The following is a 17,243-nucleotide window of genomic DNA, read 5'->3' as shown; positions in this document are numbered from 1 at the left end:
GTCAAGAACGTGAAAGGACCGCTGCTTAACCCCTTCGGTTTTCTTCCACCCCGGTCCCACCGAACCACCGTTTTGTTCATGTGCGGATCGGATCAGTTTCGGGAGCAGTTCGATATATCGCGGAACCGCGAGATATTTCCGAGCCGCTGCTAAGTTTTCGATCACATCTCTTCCCGTCCTCCGCTCCACTGTGCTCTATCGTTAAATACACCCCCTTCCAGACTTTTCCTTCCCCCCTTTTTCGAGCCCTCGCTCTCCCCGCTTTCTCCTCCCTTCTCCCCCATTTTCCCCTCGATTTCGAGGGTTTTTCTTTTTCTTTTTTTTTTCTCTCTTTTTTTTTAGTTGTAAGCCCGAACCCTCGCCCTTCGATTCGATCGGATTCGAGCCGTTGCCGTTCTCCGGAAGAACCCTAGGGCGAGGAACAATGCAGCCGCAAAGGCTCAAGCAGCAGCAGGCCTTGATGCAGCAAGCTCTCCTCCAGCAGCAGCAGCAGCAGCAGTCTCTTTATCACCACCCGGGCCTCTTGGCTGCCCCTCAGGTTCCTCACTAATCGAAGCCCCTTCTTTTCCTTTGAGATCGTTCGCCCTTGATTTGGAGTTCTCCTTGTTAAAAATGCCTTCTTTCTTCGATTTCTTGCGTTATTTGTTTTCTGATTAGAGTTTTTCTCCGTCTGGTATCCTTCTCTGTGGATGGTTCTGGTACACAAGGGTTTTCGTTTGGCGCCTAGGGTTTTGGAGGCGGTTTCAATTGGGCCTCGAAATTAGGGTTTTTGTTTGAGGATATTTTGATTTTCTGCTTGTTGCTTCCTGCTGTAGGTGGGTTTTCCAAGTAATTTTGCTTCGTTGGTTGTGGTTTTGGGTACGAGGTGGTTTGATTTAGAAACTGTTTTTTTTTTTTTAACTAGCATTTAGTTGCATTGATTTGTGGCCTTGTTTGTATTTTGGGGTATATTCTTGTTGTTTCTTTCAGAAATATATGATTTTGGGCTTGTGGGAGAGCTTGAATTTGGGTCGAGGATTTTGTGGGAGCATCATGTTGCTTTTTGACTGCTTCTTCTTTTGTTTAAGTGGACTTATCTATTTAGACACAAATTGAGGTTCTTTTTCTCTGGATGATAGGTGCTAGAATTTCTTCCCTTGGTAGATTGAGGCTTCGAAGTGGGTTTGCTCTGTGAAAATCATATTTCAGATGAATATATTTTCTCCAAAAGATTATTAGTTAATATTCCCATAAATTGGTTCAATGCTGCATTGATATGTTTTAATTGGGAAAAACTTTTCTAGAAATTCTGAGTTAGCCCCCCCCCCCCCCCCCCCCCCCCCCCAACACACACACACACAAAAAAAAAAAAAAAACCATATCCAATCTATTGAATGTGTTGAGGCAGAAATTGTCTTTGAGTCTAGAACGACTGAGGATTGTACAAGTGTATGGGTCTAATTTTAACTTTTTCTACATTTTAATTTACTAGATACTGTTTAACTGCAGTCTGTTAACTTCCAGGCCTGTCCTTTACTTTTGTTTCTTCTTTAGCTTGGGTTTTTTGTGTTTAATGCTTTCACAGGTTGTGCTGTGACATAGGAAGGTTAATTTTAAAAAAAAAACCACTTATTTTAGCATGTTGGCATCCATTTATGTTGGTAAATTGAGACTGCAAGAGTGAGATTAGGTACTTTAGTTTGGAGTTTGTTTATTTTCTTTTGACATGTCATGTTATTTATTTTTTTCTGCTATCCAGTAGGTTTGGTGATTTTTTTTTGTTTTCATGGGGGGCACCTTTTTTTTTTAATTTTTTTACCTGGGGTTTTCTTGTTCTTTTTCCTTGTTCTTTTACACTTTTATTTTTGCAGATAGAGCCAATCCTAAGTGGAAATCTGCCTCCTGGATTTGATCCAAGTTCATGCCGCAGTGTGTGAGTGTCGTTGGGGCATTCCTTGTATTATTTTTTTCCCAATTTTAAATTTAATATGCACTATGCCAGTTGTCCTTATATACCTCTATTTTTTTGTTTCATGCTTTTTTAAGTAGTTAGCTCGACATTTAATCATGAAAAACTTGCTATTTTTGAGTTTAAGTTTCCTCATTCCAAGAATATGGATCTGCTTTTCCAAACGGTATTGCTAGGTTAGATAGTAGAGCCCCACAACGTTTATTTTTGCGCTTGCAATGTAAGTTTTTGAAATCGTGCTTCCAGAATTTCAACAATGTTTTTCATCAATATGGTTATCAGCCTGTCCTCCCTGATTTTTGGCTATGGTGCTCATTTTTTTTCCCTTGGTTCATTTTCTGAGAGAAATTCAGGTATGTTGGCAATGTTCACCTTCAAGTTACTGAAGCACTTCTCCAAGAGGTTTTCCAGAGCACTGGTCCGGTTGAAGGATGCAAGCTCATTAGGAAAGAAAAGGTTATTTTTCTCTGTTAAGATATACTAGTTTGAGTTCCACCATTTTTAGTTCAGTTGCATTACTTAATATATTATTTAGTGCATCTGTCTGCGCATTCATATCTATATTGAAGGCATTTAAAGAAAAAATGCATTGCTTTCCTAGATTGCATTGCCTCTCATAGGATGCTGAAGTGGCTGTCCACTATGCAAAAAGACTCATGTGTACTTTGTCACTTAGAAAAGGAGTTCATTCCTTTGGTTTTATGCTCTTCATGGTAAACTAGACATTATCATGTGATTATGCTTTAAGCAGAGCATGGAAAATGAGATTGTCATATGCAATTTGGCTGCATCCTCTTTTTGGGTGTTACTGGACTAGTGTAGCACATCAGTTAGCAGGCTTCAACAGTTCAAGGAATAACTGGAGTTTTTTTTTGTGTGATGCTCACTCAAAGCACAACAAAAACATATTTGATATTATCTATTACCCTGTCTAGGTCCACCTCTTCATTTGGATCTTCTTGTCCAATAGTTGGATTGTTTACATAAATTTCTGCTTGCTGCTTTATTGGGCTAGTTGTTTCTTCACTGATGGATTATGAAAAATTGGAGCCCCACTTATGTTACCAGTCTGATAAGAATGGAATGAGAACTATTTAATGTTTGCTACTGATGATACATGTTTGATTGCATCGATAAATACTTGCTTGGCATTAGAAGATCAAAACTTAGATTCTTGTATCCTTTTTTTTTTTTGGGGGGGGGGTATGTTGGTTAAGCGGAAAAAAGATTTTCACTCTAATTTGTAGCTGTAGTAGCCTATGTTTTCCAACTGCAGTTGTAAACAATCTATCATATGGATGTGCTCAAGCCTAACTTAGCTCATTCACTACTTTAAGATTCAATGTTTAGTAGCTTTTGCCAAACATAATATCACTGCTTGTATGTTAATCTGATTGCTTCTATGATGAAACTTTTAGGCATGTTTGTAAGTCTTCCAAATGCTTTTGTATTCTGCATTGCTTACGACTTATGTTTCTTGATTTTGTTCATCTGTTGTGCTATTACTCCATCTATGTCAAATTGGTTGTCAAAATGGTCCTTAAAGTTTCATTTCACTATTGCAGTCATCCTTTGGCTTTGTTGACTACTATGACCGCCGATCTGCTGCACTTTCAATTGTAACACTCAATGGGAGGCAGCTGTAAGTAACATATGTTATGGTGTTGATGGTTATGACTTGTTTTGCAAGTTTCTCTTCATTTTCATTCTGTGTGAAATTTTTCAGGTTTGGGCAGCCTATTAAAGTTAATTGGGCATATGCCAGTGGGCAAAGAGAGGACACATCAGGTTTTAAGAATTTGTTTTGTTGATATTTCCTTCTTTTTTTTTTAATCCATCAGGGCATCTTAGTGTCAGGTTTTTTAAAAAAATGACCATGCCATTTTTTTTATTGATATACAGGGCATTATAACATCTTTGTTGGTGACCTTAGCCCTGAAGTCACAGATGCAACCCTATTTGCATGCTTCTCCGTATATCCCAGCTGCTCGTAAGCTTCGTGTGACCTTCCTGTGTGTTCTATATAATTTGATGGAGTATTTGTTTACCATACGCTCAATTAATAATCAATTAAGTACATTTTATGGCGTAATGCACATGACTAATTACGCAGAACCTTGATTTCTATGCGGAAGATTGATATTAGTTTGTCAATTCCCATCTGCAAGATCACTCAAGCTATTGTTTATATCGCAGAGATGCTAGGGTTATGTGGGACCAAAAGACTGGGCGCTCAAGAGGGTTTGGTTTTGTTTCTTTCCGAAATCAACAGGTGAGTTGGTTAAAATATGATTATGTGTTCTGGATTTGCTTTGCTATTAAAATAACCCTAACTATTCTGTTTACAGGATGCACAAAGTGCCATAAATGATTTAACTGGTATGTTGCATTTCTGTCATTAGAATACTAGTGTTCATCTGCCTGCACCCCCCCCCCCCTCTCTGCCCCCTGCGGCAACTTTTTCTCATTCGTATGTGTTTTTTGGGTCATAGCTTAAAAGTTGATTTATGTTGCAACTGCCATTGAAGCTTGCAGGATGTTTTTTGTCATATAAAATTTATAAGTGTACTTGGACTTAGGACAAATTTGTTACGATTGTGCAATTTTACGAGAAGAGGGTTTGTGTCTTTTTTTTTATTTATATACTTTTGAAAAATGTGACTTGCGATATGAAGTCGGACAAGGAATTGACCTTCTCGTCCCAAAAATAATTTTTGATGACAGTAAACTTGATTTTTTACTAAGTATATGCACACAACTCGCAGGTAAGTGGCTTGGCAGTCGGCAGATCCGTTGCAACTGGGCTACAAAGGGAGCCAATGCTATTGAGGACAAACAAAATTCAGATTCTAAGAGTGTGGTGGAGCTAACAAATGGATCAGGGGGTGAGCATTGTTGTGAAGTTGTTCTTTGACAACGTTGCAATATAGCTTTATGATGGTTATGATTGTCTTTTTGAGACCAGGAGGCTACATATTACCTCCTGTTGTACTGCAACATTTATTTATTTATTTTGTTATATTAGAAGCAGCTAATATGAACATTTTCTTGTAACTATCAATTTTTATTAACTGTAGAATTTAGATCTCACATTATATATAGATCTCACATTATATATATATATATATATATATATATATATATATATGCATGCATGCACACCCATCTTGCAGGTGATGAGTTGAGCATTAGAAGATTTGTTAGATGAAAACAACTTCTTCAATTTCAATTTTTAAAGTTATGTGACTGCGTGGGAACTCTAGGGATTGAACTTTTTATTTTAAATTTCTCGGTAGAAAGTTGTGATTTCCTTAGTTTACAATTTCTCTGAATTCGACTTAGTTTACAATTTCCTTGCAGTTTTTTAAAACTAATATTTTGGTAAAATATTTTGTTTAAATTGTGCAACAGATGACATTATACTCTACAACCTGGTTAAATGCCAAAAAGTTGGTGTCCAAGCATCTGTATCAATATATTTCTAAAATATGTTTCAAAACAAAAATGGCTATGTGAAACTTCTTTATGCTATTAGGTTAAACTCGAAACTTCCATTGTCTGGATTTCTTTAAGCTAGGTGCAACCTGGAATTTTCTGATTATTTTTGACTTCTTGCTGGTTTTGGCTTGATAACCAATATGCATACAGAAGTATATACATAATACAGACACATGTGCAGACATGTTTGTGTATATATATTAGAGAACAATAAGATTAAAAGTGAAACATTAGAAGCAATTGTTTGGAAGAGGCCAGAAGCTTGTGGGACTTGGAGAGGCTATGTAGCAGTATGTATAGTTGCGATCAGGTATATGTACCAATTCTCAAATTATAAACAAACCTAGTTCTAATAACGGTTTATGCAAAATTCTGGTTAATATCTAACAATATTTAAAGAAGTCTCGATCATTACCACCCTTGACCATATCTTGGTACGACAGTTTCTAGGAGGAACCTGTATTGTCTGTTTGCTCAATTAACTTCTTCAGGATAAATCTGGCTTTGGTCCCTATTAATGCACTAGTTTCTGGGATAATTTTTTTTACTTATATATATTTGACTCACATTCCTTTGACTTAGTATATATTACACAGAAAACTGATGTTTCAATATGGTAAGGAACTGAGCATGTTAGTTGTATGCAAAGAAAGGAGCATGGCTGGATTATTTCTTATAAATTAGTTGAAATTTTTTTGAGATAAAGTTGTACCAAAAGTAAACTAAGGCTCCGTTTGGTAGAGCTTTTGGAGGGCTAAAAAGCACTTTTAGATGGAATAGAATATTTGGTAAAAAAATCGGAAAGTTGTTTTAGCTTTGCTAGAAAGCTAAAACAGCTTTTTAGGAGAAACTCCATTTTGGAGTTCTCTGGAAGAGCACTTTTAGGCCATGTCAGAAAGCTGTTTGAGTTATAAAATGTTTTCTTTTTGGATCAAGATACTCATGATAAAATATAATAATTATAGAAAATGATAATATTAATATATAATGATAATAATTATAATATTTTATATCTTTATTATTGTATTAGACTATAAATATAATATTATATTACATTATATCATAATATATGGATATATTATGTTATATAATATCAAATTTTGTTATATTATTATGCCATAGTATATAATATTATATTACATTATAGTAATATTATACTATATTATATATTTATATATTAATATATATTATATTTGGTTATGCTTAGTTGTATAATACTATGCAATGTCCTTTATGGTCATTTTGTTATACCAAAAGTACTTTCTCAGTTTGTTTACCTAACACATTAAAGTTTCATAAGATTTTAGAAATGTAGTTACCAAACAGTAAATAGCTTTTTATAAAAGTTTTACTTCAAAAAATTCTACTTCTGAAAGCTCTACTTCCGTAAGCTCTGCCAAACGGTGCCTAACACAAGTACCTGCCAAGCTCGTTTAAGCCCACGGTTATTTTGTGGATAAGATCTTATCCTATTGCCTTTGATTTTTGTGCACTGTATCTAGGCCATTTTGTTAATGGTTTTACTGATTGGAGAAGGGTTTATTAAATATTTTGCTGTACCTATTTTACTGAATAATTCTGTAGTGTTGAAATAAATTCAATTTGGGCTTGTTTGACTTTAATATATATTTTAATAAAAGTCCATTTAACTAATTTCGCTATCAGTTAGTTTATATGGTTCTTGTTGACTGATAATTTTAAAATTAGCTTATACTTTGCACTTATTTTTAACTCTATTGTATCTTTGCTAGTTTAGTACGAACATGTTACCCACCAAATTTTTCCTTGTGCAGATGATGGTCAGGAGAATATATTTGAGGATGGTCCAGAGAATAACCCACAATACACAACTGTCTATGTGGGCAACCTTGCTCATGAGGCAAGCTCTCTCTCTCTCTCTCTTTCTCTCTCTCACTCAATACATATGCACATACGCTGCCGGCCCTTCCTCCCAACAACTGCCATACAGCCCTATTCATTCATATTACATTGTCATCCTCTCAGTGTATGAGTGTAGTTAAATATACAATGTTTTCTGTGTTCAATGGTCAACTAATTTTACACTTTTCACAAGAGGATCTATACTGTTGCCTTAAATGGATACCTTGAACATTATTCATTTTACATTTCAATAGCATGTATTCAAAATTGAGCAAGATACTATGATGGTTTGGATGTGTCTGGATTGGCTTGACTTACCAATATAATTGATCATTTGAACTTACTTTTTAAGTTTTCAACGTCAAATAAATGGCAGGTTGCACAACTTGATCTCCACCGCCTCTTCCATGCCCTTGGTGCTGGAGTGATTGAAGAGGTTCGTGTACAACGGGATAAAGGTTTTGGTTTTGTGAGATACAGTAACCATGCAGAAGCTGCCCTGGCTATTCAGATCGGGAATGGACGAATTCTTGCTGGAAAGCCAATCAAGGTACAGTTTCATTATTTTAAATAATGGTCTTTTGATAGCAAAAAACAAGATTTTCGTTATGTAGCTGAAAGGGATTTGAGTTCTGGAAATATATTTTTGCATTTTTTTATGATTTCAGTTTGTTTAGGCTGACATCTTGTGTATATGTGTATTAGAGAAGGATATGGGGAGGCAAAGGGAAATATGGCTTAGTTACGTGTTCTGTGAGTTAATGTTTGAATCATGATTATTTCTGGTCATGAGTGAATACGATTTTCAGTTTGAAAACACCTTCCAGTTGGTGCAAATTTGCTGAGTTTCCCCAAGGAAGTCCTGGGAGGGTGTCAACCCAATTTTTGGTTTGATAAATTGGGGTTTTGGGTGCCAATTCGTGCCTGAAATGCCCAACCTGAACCCTTTGACAGTTCCTCCATAACCATGGTTTGCAGCTGTTTTTGGGACCTTTTGGAGGTCAGGAAGCACTCGCCGTTCTAAGACTGGTTAGTACGTGTCCGATTCATGATAATAGGTATATAAGGCTCAATTCGACATAAGCCTTAATTTGAAACATCATTAGGGTCAGCCATATGAATCCTTTTCTTTCATTCCGCTTGGTTTAGGGCCAAAGTTCTTACTGATGCGATTTTTGGTCTATCGCTAACTTTTTTCATTCTTTCTAGATGTATCAAAGTAATATTAATCGTAAACTTGCAGATATAGTCTGGATAGGGAAAAACTATTCGGAATAATAAACAAGGAGTGATTGAAAAAGGAGGATGTTATTAAGAGAGGAGAAAAGAGACAGTTTGCTAATTAATGGGTTTATATTGCTAATGATTTGCTATTCATCATCCTCATGATTTGCTAATTAAGTGAGGGTTGGGTGTGGTGGGGCACAACGATTGTGAAGTGGTATCTAGCATTTAAATGCTAACCGAATGGGCCTGTTTTGCAGTCTTTCATCTCAAATGCCCATCCCGGTTCGGTGGTCTGTGGTGCAATTAGGTTTTTAGAACCAGATAGGTTGGGCTTTGGTTAGGAAGCCTCATCTGAGTTGCATATTCTTGCATACTTGTTTCCACAAGAATATTGCTTGTTATTTGCCAGAATGTTTATTAGGATAACCAATGTTGCTCCTGCGAATATGGGCTGCATGGATCTGACCACATGCACTTATCATCCTATTTCCAATGATGAAATGATGTGACAGCAATCTGCGATAAGTTTGCTTTGTATCACAACTTCTATTGCTGATTCCAGTGTATATGAATATCAGTGTTATAAGAGCCATCACCTTTCGCATGTGCTATCTATTTGCTCAGTCGTATTTTCTCTCTATTTTTGCAGTGCTCCTGGGGCAGTAAACCCACTCCACCCGGGGCGGCCTCAAATCCGTTGCCCCCTCCTGCAGCAGCTCCCTTTCCTGGACTCTCAGCAACCGACCTCTTGGCCTATGATCGTTCCCTGGCATTGAGTAAGATGGGTTCCAGCCAGGCACTGATGCATGCCCAGGGTCAGCATGCCCTGAAGCAAGCTGCAATGGGAATGGGTGCTGGAGCTAGCCAGGCTATCTATGATGGGGGGTTCCAGAACGTTAGTGCAGCACAACAGCTCATGTATTACTAGTTATCAAGAGCGATGGATGCTTCCCACTAGGCTTATGTTGCACCTGGGGCTAATCTTGGAAGTTCTTTTCTACTGCTGCTTTCTACTTTATTCCATACCTTAAAATCTTCTATTATGCTTTTATATGGTTGTGCTGTTCCCCTTGCATGCTTGTATGACTGTATGGATATATTTTAATGTAGACATATGCGGAGTGTTCGTAGTGATGATAAAAATTAATCGGGGAACTCTTGTTTTATTATTTTCCTTTGCTTATTTGGTTTTTGTTTCTTTGACCCGCAGGGGTTCAATGTCATTCCTCTATAGTTTTGCTGGTATAACATTATCTTTTTGTAAAAGAGTTGTGCTAATCCTGTCGTCTGTTCTTTCTGATTTCACCTAGAAGAGGTGGTGTTGCGTACAAAAGCAGTATTATGGAATGAAAAAGTACCGGAGTTAACATCGCATTCTCTAATTGAATTTCTGCAACTTCAGAATGTGTGACTGACGATACCGTGTACTTTGGTTGGGGCTCTGCATGGTTTTTCGATTTATCTGAGGCTCGTGTTCTCCCTGTAGGAGAGCTCCATCAGGGCTGTAGGGTCCACTAAAATCTACGATCAGCCATTGCTTCTCCGTGTTTTTACGCTGTGTTGAGATTTTTCGGCCTTGGTCTTTTGGTTGCATGCCTGGTGAAGCTAATTTCGGTCAAGAGCGGAGAGCGAATTGCAAGGTTTTGTTTTGTTCCATGGTGGTTTTCCCGGAACTTGTTTTAGCTGGGAATAAATGGTTTAGTTATTCCACCTGGTGAAATACGTTCTCGGGCTCAAAATGGGGGATTCGTTTGCATCTAGTGATTGATTAAATTTGTTCTCGAGGTTCAAATGCTACTCGTAGCATTCAGAAGCACTGTTGTTTCTGCTGCTGCTTTCTTGTGTCAAATTGATTCCTGCTGCCAATGTACAGGATGGTGGGCTGCACTCATCCAATTGCGTTCTTCTACATGATTATTTCAGCGTAATTGGAGCCATTGTGCAAAAATATTCCAAGTATGTGCCCAGGGTCGCGAATGGTACTCGGTGAAAGAGCTTGATTGAAAGTGCATCTATAATTGTGAGACTTTGACCAAATTTGGAGTTTTGGGCTCTATCCTGTCTAATTACTTTGGCGAAGTTTTGAATCTGGTTTGTAACGGTATTGTCCGTTCCCTTATTTGAGAAATCAGTTTTTCAAATTACTGTTCTATTAATATTTTAAAATTAATATTATTAAATTTCTTAATAGTTATTAACCGAATAATCTTTATACCATAACTTTTGTGCAGCTCGGGACACCCTAATAATGTTTTTTTAAGCCCCGCTCCGGCCTTTTAGTAGGCTGTCGTATCTCATTTCCAGATTGTTGGAAAATCGGGTGGCATCTGCAGTAGTTTGACAGCTTATTTGGATTAAGATATTCAAATAGGAGGGCATTTCCTCTTTTGCGTAGTTTAAAGGAAGAAGAAATGGACATGACGTAAATGATGTAGAAAGAAATAAATTCTCGTTGCAATTGTGTTTGCTCTCATTTGGATTGAGGAGAAGAGAACATGGTGAGAGAAATCAAGTACTTCTCATTTGGTTAAAAATAAGAAAAAATAGATTAATAACAAGAGTGACAAAGAAGTTACTTCTCTCCGAATTCACAATTTTTTTTCTGAAAATAGAGAGATTCAAAGAGAATAGGAGCTCGTTGCTCAAAATATTTTTCTAATTTCATTTTTATTTTTAGGCTGGATGGTTTGGATAAATTTATTTTCTATTCCCTCCTGTGAATCCAAATAAGATTTTCTTTTCTCTCTCTATCCTCCCTTTTTCTTATTTTCTCTTTTCTTCACTGCAGCGTACAAATGGGAGGACTCGGAAAGAAAGATAACAACATATTTTTATATTTCATTAATTTACCCATTCAAGTGATAAAAAGAAGATGGGAACTTTATCATTTTCTTTCCTAACTCTAGCCAAATACGAGAAAGTCTACATTCCCCTTTCTTCTTCTTTGAACATCCATACATGGAGGGGGAAGTTATCTGGTTTCTCTCCTAACTTCCCAGAGCCTTTTTTTTATATAATATAATGTCACTAAGTACTTATTTATCAGAAAATATTTATTTTATTTTAAAAATTACAAAGTATTCTTTTAGAGAATACTCAACATGCTCTTAGTTTCTGAGCACTTAATTAACAGATAACCGATGCTGATGGGATCCGAGCTTTGCCATCTTTTCCGAGATCCTGGGCCACCTAAGCTGGGTGCCCTTTGCTTTTTGTACTTCCTTTTTGCCCCTACCTTTCTTTTTCTTTTTCCATTTCTCTTCCCCTTCTTTCCTTTTTGCCCTTTATCATTTCAAAATCTAATTGAAAGGGTGGTGCTTTGCACCATTTTCCTTAAAATGAAAATTACTGGTGCTCTTTCATCAGTCCAGTGGAATACTTGACAAATAAATACAATGTCAACTTTCTAAAAAATTTTCTGCTCTTCTTCAGAAAATTATATAACATTGGAGAAATTGTTTACATAGCCACAAGTTTAATATCAGAAATGGATTAAAGTTCAAAAATATTTTTTTGACGAAAAAAATTCAAAAAGATTTTGGACGATTAAAAGTTCAAAAACTAACAAAAATAATAATGATAGCATTATTGATATATTTATATATCTATCCATGTGTTAGAAGTATGCAAGAGGTACATACAACAATGAACAGTAGAACAATGCCACCATCAACAGCAACTAGCATAATTCATTTGTAAGAAATTAGACGGTAATAATTCTGAATACAGATAAAATCTTTAAATAATCAAGAATTTCTGATCAATTTGTCAATAGAAAATAATTTATAAACAATTTGGTGGACAAAAAACATTTTTTTAATATCTCGAAATATCATTATTGTTATTATGTTTATTTCATCTACTGGATAGTATTTTCTATATATTTTTCCTCCTGAATTTCCAAGAAAAAGTTTTTTGTTGAACCTTTTTGAGATTCACTTTATTTTCGCTTTTATGGCTCGTTAACATAGGTAATCCAAATAAATAGGATAGGATCTGACCCATTTCGAGTTTGCTTACGTATTTTCTCCAGTCATCTAAATAACTGTACGTATCAGTGGAAATCTCCATCTAGCTTTATCTTCTTCTGGTTCTCCGTCAGATACGACCATTTTCTTCCTCAAATACTACCAGAGTCCTGCTAACTTTCTCTTCCAGGATGAGATTATATCATGCAGTTATATGCAGTCATAAAGACCGAAATCAGCATGCGTGAGGGTTGGAAGGCAGATGGTTTGATAACATGATCCTATGCATTCTACTCCCTCAAATATATATCAAACAAGATGATATGAAGCAAATGATCTTCCCAAACATTAAGGGAGAAAATTTCAAAGTTGGATACTGTTTTCTTCAACCCCAATCATAGATTACATCTCAAAGCTCATGTTGCCAAAATTTTGCTACGCTGATACTACTCCACCTCGTGTTTATGCTAACATTGCCGTGTATGAACTGTGTCCACTTGCTGATTCTCATGCTCTCTGGTGCCTCCATCACAGCCATCAACCTCCCTCAACAGTCCTCCATTGATAGCTTCCAGTGCTAGGACGCAACGATGCCTGTGAAAAAGAGCCGGCCACCGGTGTGGGGTGAGCTCGAGACATCAGATGGCTTTGAAGCTTCTGATCCACATTTTTCCTGGTGCTCATCGCTTGCGATTTGCCGGTACCGGCACTCGATACTACAAAATGCCTTCTCCCCTCTGTCGTAAACACACAACCAATTGAACTCCAATCAGCATGCCAAGTATAATTTTATTAACATATGTCTAAACTGTCTGTCGATTAGCCAGAGATACATATATGGACTAAAGTTTGCTCCTGAATCTAAGGAGGGAAAAAAATGGGAAAAAAAACCCGGTAAAAGATTAAATCTATCAAAGAATAGTTTGTGATCATCATAAGCTTTATAAGACATTGGTTAGGATCTATAAGATTAGTGTCAATATAGCTATATTAGGATATAACATGATTAAATTTTCGTAGAACTTATAATGAAACAATTCAATGGATAGAGTGGTACAAACAAATATATAAGGACACAATATTTGATAAATTAAAGGAAGTCACATACTGAACAGAACAGGGAGAAAAAAAGAAGAAGAGAGAAGACGAAATTATTCCATGAGCCAAAAGTTTAAACTATAGTAGGTTGAAAGTGCAATTACCTGTACATGTATATATCTTTGCCATGCAGTCTCTTCCTACACAAGTAGCAATAACTGAGAAAATCGGCTATCTGGAATGCCCGAGCATCTTCCAGGACCTCGTGAGTTGACCCAGAAGAGTGACCCATCTCCCTCCATCTCAAATCCTCGCCACCTTTAGCCCCCGTACTGCAACACACACTTGTGGCGGCGCATCTTCTGCTGCACCCGAATTCACCCACATCCGCACACCCAATCGGCCGTCTTCCGGCGGTCCTCGGAGAAGTAATCACCATCGGTGCACCCGCGACGAGCTTCTTCGAAACCTCGCCGCCGGTCTTCTCGAGGGCCGCCACGATGCCCAGCCCAATGCCATCCGATTCCCGATTCTTCCACCCCTTGGGCGACAGCGGGTTGCGCTTCCGTGGGCTCGCCGGGCTCGGGGCAGCCCGGAAGGCCCAGTTGCCGGCATCGATCGGCTCCCGTAGCTTCCGGATCATTGGCCGGGAAATCTGGATCATCCTGGCTGAACTGAGTTCAAGAATTAGATATAGAAAGTGAGTTGGGGAATTGGGTTCCCTTCTATCCTTTTAAAGGCCTCCATTTCTCTCCATTTCAGCAGTATTTTTTTTCCCTTTCTTGTGGTTGGTTTCTGTTTCTCTATATTCTGTGGGAACCGAAACCGGTTTTGAATTATTGGGTGCTGAAATCCATGGGCTCGAGATTCTAGAAGGTGGGCGTTTAACCTGTGAGGCTTTTGCATTGGAAACGTTAGTCTGGCCAACCACCTCTGGATAAAAGAGGCGGAGTTATCCAATACATTTTGAGATAAACTATTTTTTTATTTATTTAGTTCTATCCGTATATATTTGTACGATATTTTTATTTTTGATAAAAAAATTGTTAGTATTAGAGATGACACGCCCACCAATCTGCGCCGTCCAAGGGACGGGGAGGACGCTTGGACTTGAGGTGATCGGGTGGTTGCATTTTGTTTAGGAGTGGAAGCAGCGCGTGTAAATGGACTTGAAAACTAAATCGGTAGTTTGGGAGGATGACGGGGCTGTCGCACGGCCACCACCAATGATTGAGATGGGTGACCGGAAAGGGCCTACAGGTGCCGGTTGCGTGGATCGAAGGGTGAGGTCGGGAAGGAGAAATTATTAGGAGGGGACAAGAGACGGACACGCATCGGATGTGACATGCGTTGGGTGTGATCTGGAAGCCGACCTACACGGATCCAAGGGTGGAAAAGGATGGGGTCGGATTCCCGGGGGCCAAAAGGGACCGGGTGACAAAAATGCCCTTTGGGCAGTATTTTGGGATACCCTATAAATATTTTAATAATTAACAAATTCTCTCTCTCTCACACACACATATATATTAATTATAAATATATATAATTTAAAATTCATTGTTATCATTTTAACAAATGAAATATCAATTGTATTTATTTTACATTTTAAATATTTTAAATTTAATAAATTATAACCAATTATATAAATGTTTAATGAGATGGATTATGCTCTTCTTAAGATGAGAGAGTGTCTACTACTATTAATTCTAAAATGAAGTATTAAAATATAAAATCAACATCACTGATAATAATTTGTACCACTGAAAAGAAATAAAAAATCACATGTACATCTTGGTGGTTTTTAACTTATGTTGATACGAGGGCATGTTTACTGGATCTAACTTATTAAAATTTATTTAACTCCAATCTATATGAATATGATATGTGTACATTATGATCGATAAGATGGATACCTAATTTATATATTTTATCATATTAGTATAGTAACAATTGTCAATTGCTATCTCTATAGTTCATGGGTTAGAGATGACTAAAGCATATGAATTTTGATTCTAATTATTATAAATCATAATCAATGACATGGATCTTCAATTTAGAGGACCTAATGTTAATTTAAAATTCAAAAAAGTAATTACTCTGTATGCTTGACAATAGTACAATCCACCATGTTTTTGATTAAAATTGTAGGTAAATTAATAAAATTTACATTATAAATATAAGGTTCAGGACAAATTCAACTCAACCTTACAAGTTCTAGTATTTCTTGCTACATTGTGATTGTAAGATGTTAGTGGAATAAAAATAATTTTATCAATTTGATATGCGTACATGGTCTCTATTATTTATTTTATCAATTCTTTTTTGCCCTTTTGAGCAGAAGTTGGTGGAAGGGTATTCTTGTAAGTACGCTTCAAACAACTGGGCCGCCTGGAATTTAGAGGAAGGAGCGCATTTTCGTCTTTTCGTAGCATCGGTCCGCGGGGCCCACCAATGACTCCGGAGGTAACTTTATACGTGCAGGAGCTTCATTTGTCAGGTGTTCCCCACCCACGTGACGAGTGTGGGACCCACTCTTCCACTAAACGATGCCCACTTCCACGCCATCGACGGGCCCACGAGGTTGACACCAAGGCCCACCTCAGTCCTCGGCCTGGGTCCACACCACCCTTCGCTGCAAGTCTACCACACGGATGAAATAATTCTCCCATGCTGTTGTAGCTTTCGGTATCCATCCCCGATCCACTACCGCTACCGCTCTAGGATTACATCTATATATGCTTAAAATAAAAAATAAGACAATAGTTTATTATTGATGGAGAAAATATCGGGTAATGAATTTTCTTTTTTCTTCTATTGTAGGTAATTACAGCTAATCATAACAAAATTAAAAATTAATACTACCCACTATGAAATGGCCAAGATTAGATACGATGATCATCCGATTATCCGATCCATAAGGATTTAGGGTTTAGGATTTTCAAAGGCATATATTGCCGAGGAATGCATGCAAAATGCACCTATTTTTCAGACACCTAGCATCCCATCCCTCAAATAGACATGTGGATGCAGCTCAAACGCAGTTCTCATATGAATGTAGAGGGGTGATCTTTGGCGTCGCAAGAAGTGTGTGTATAAACAACTATGGTGTCTTTTATTACCATTGGTAAGACTCACCCATAGCAGGAGGGTGAGACCCACAGAGAGGACGTCCTACACCAGTGAATGCTGGGGAATATATACTAAATGGTTGGTGTGACAGATACAGCCCCTAGTTCCCAATAGGACCCACATGGTGTTACTTTTCCTCATGATATGTTCCTGGATTCCAGATTCCTCTTTAGTTGAAACTAATATCCCCCACCACATTAAATTAAATATCTTCTTATAATTAGGATGATAATGGGTTTTGGATTAATAATTCAATCTGTACCCGGTTCATTTAGTTAGCGGATTTGATCTGAATCCGAACATGGCATGGGCATTTGAGTCTACATCGGGGAAGAATAGTTAGATCTTGGGTCTAATTAAAACCCATAACTGAAATTATTGGGTCTGGATCTAGAGACGAATCCGATCTATTCGTGGATATCTAGAGTTCTGAGTCAGCTCCAGCTCACAATAATCATATTAATATTAGTCCCGTGCTGTCCTGAAAAGAACAGCCTTGGCGGATTTAGTGACAGGTCGCTTTCAGATAGAGCTGCCTTGCCTTTTATATAATA

General features: G+C 37.4%; 2 protein-coding genes across 2 annotated transcripts; one reads left to right on the top strand and one right to left on the bottom strand.

The window, feature by feature from the left end:
* Positions 1-231: 231 nt before the first annotated feature.
* LOC103698716 (oligouridylate-binding protein 1-like) lies at positions 232-9,832 on the top strand. The gene is made up of 12 exons (XM_039134350.1): positions 232-538; positions 1,851-1,912; positions 2,302-2,404; positions 3,514-3,590; positions 3,675-3,736; positions 3,851-3,938; positions 4,145-4,220; positions 4,297-4,327; positions 4,714-4,833; positions 7,240-7,325; positions 7,704-7,877; positions 9,204-9,832. Exons 1-12 carry the CDS (start codon positions 425-427, stop codon positions 9,480-9,482), a joined length of 1,272 nt encoding a protein of 423 aa, XP_038990278.1. The 5' UTR covers positions 232-424; the 3' UTR covers positions 9,483-9,832.
* Positions 9,833-12,787: 2,955 nt separating this feature from the next.
* Positions 12,788-14,372, bottom strand: LOC103714811 (FCS-Like Zinc finger 13-like). Its single transcript, XM_008802227.4, has 2 exons — positions 13,725-14,372; positions 12,788-13,259 (listed from the first exon to the last, which is right to left on the bottom strand). The coding sequence occupies exons 1-2, from the start codon at positions 14,222-14,224 to the stop codon at positions 13,100-13,102; spliced, it is 660 nt and encodes a 219-aa protein (XP_008800449.1). The 5' UTR covers positions 14,225-14,372; the 3' UTR covers positions 12,788-13,099.
* Between the last annotated feature and the right edge of the window lie 2,871 nt (positions 14,373-17,243).

Source organism: Phoenix dactylifera, chromosome 15 (assembly GCF_009389715.1).
Source record: "Phoenix dactylifera cultivar Barhee BC4 chromosome 15, palm_55x_up_171113_PBpolish2nd_filt_p, whole genome shotgun sequence".
Classification (NCBI taxonomy): Eukaryota; Viridiplantae; Streptophyta; class Magnoliopsida; order Arecales; family Arecaceae; genus Phoenix; species Phoenix dactylifera.
Note: the sequence above shows the minus strand (reverse complement) of the source record. Positions and strands in the feature narration are given on the sequence as shown.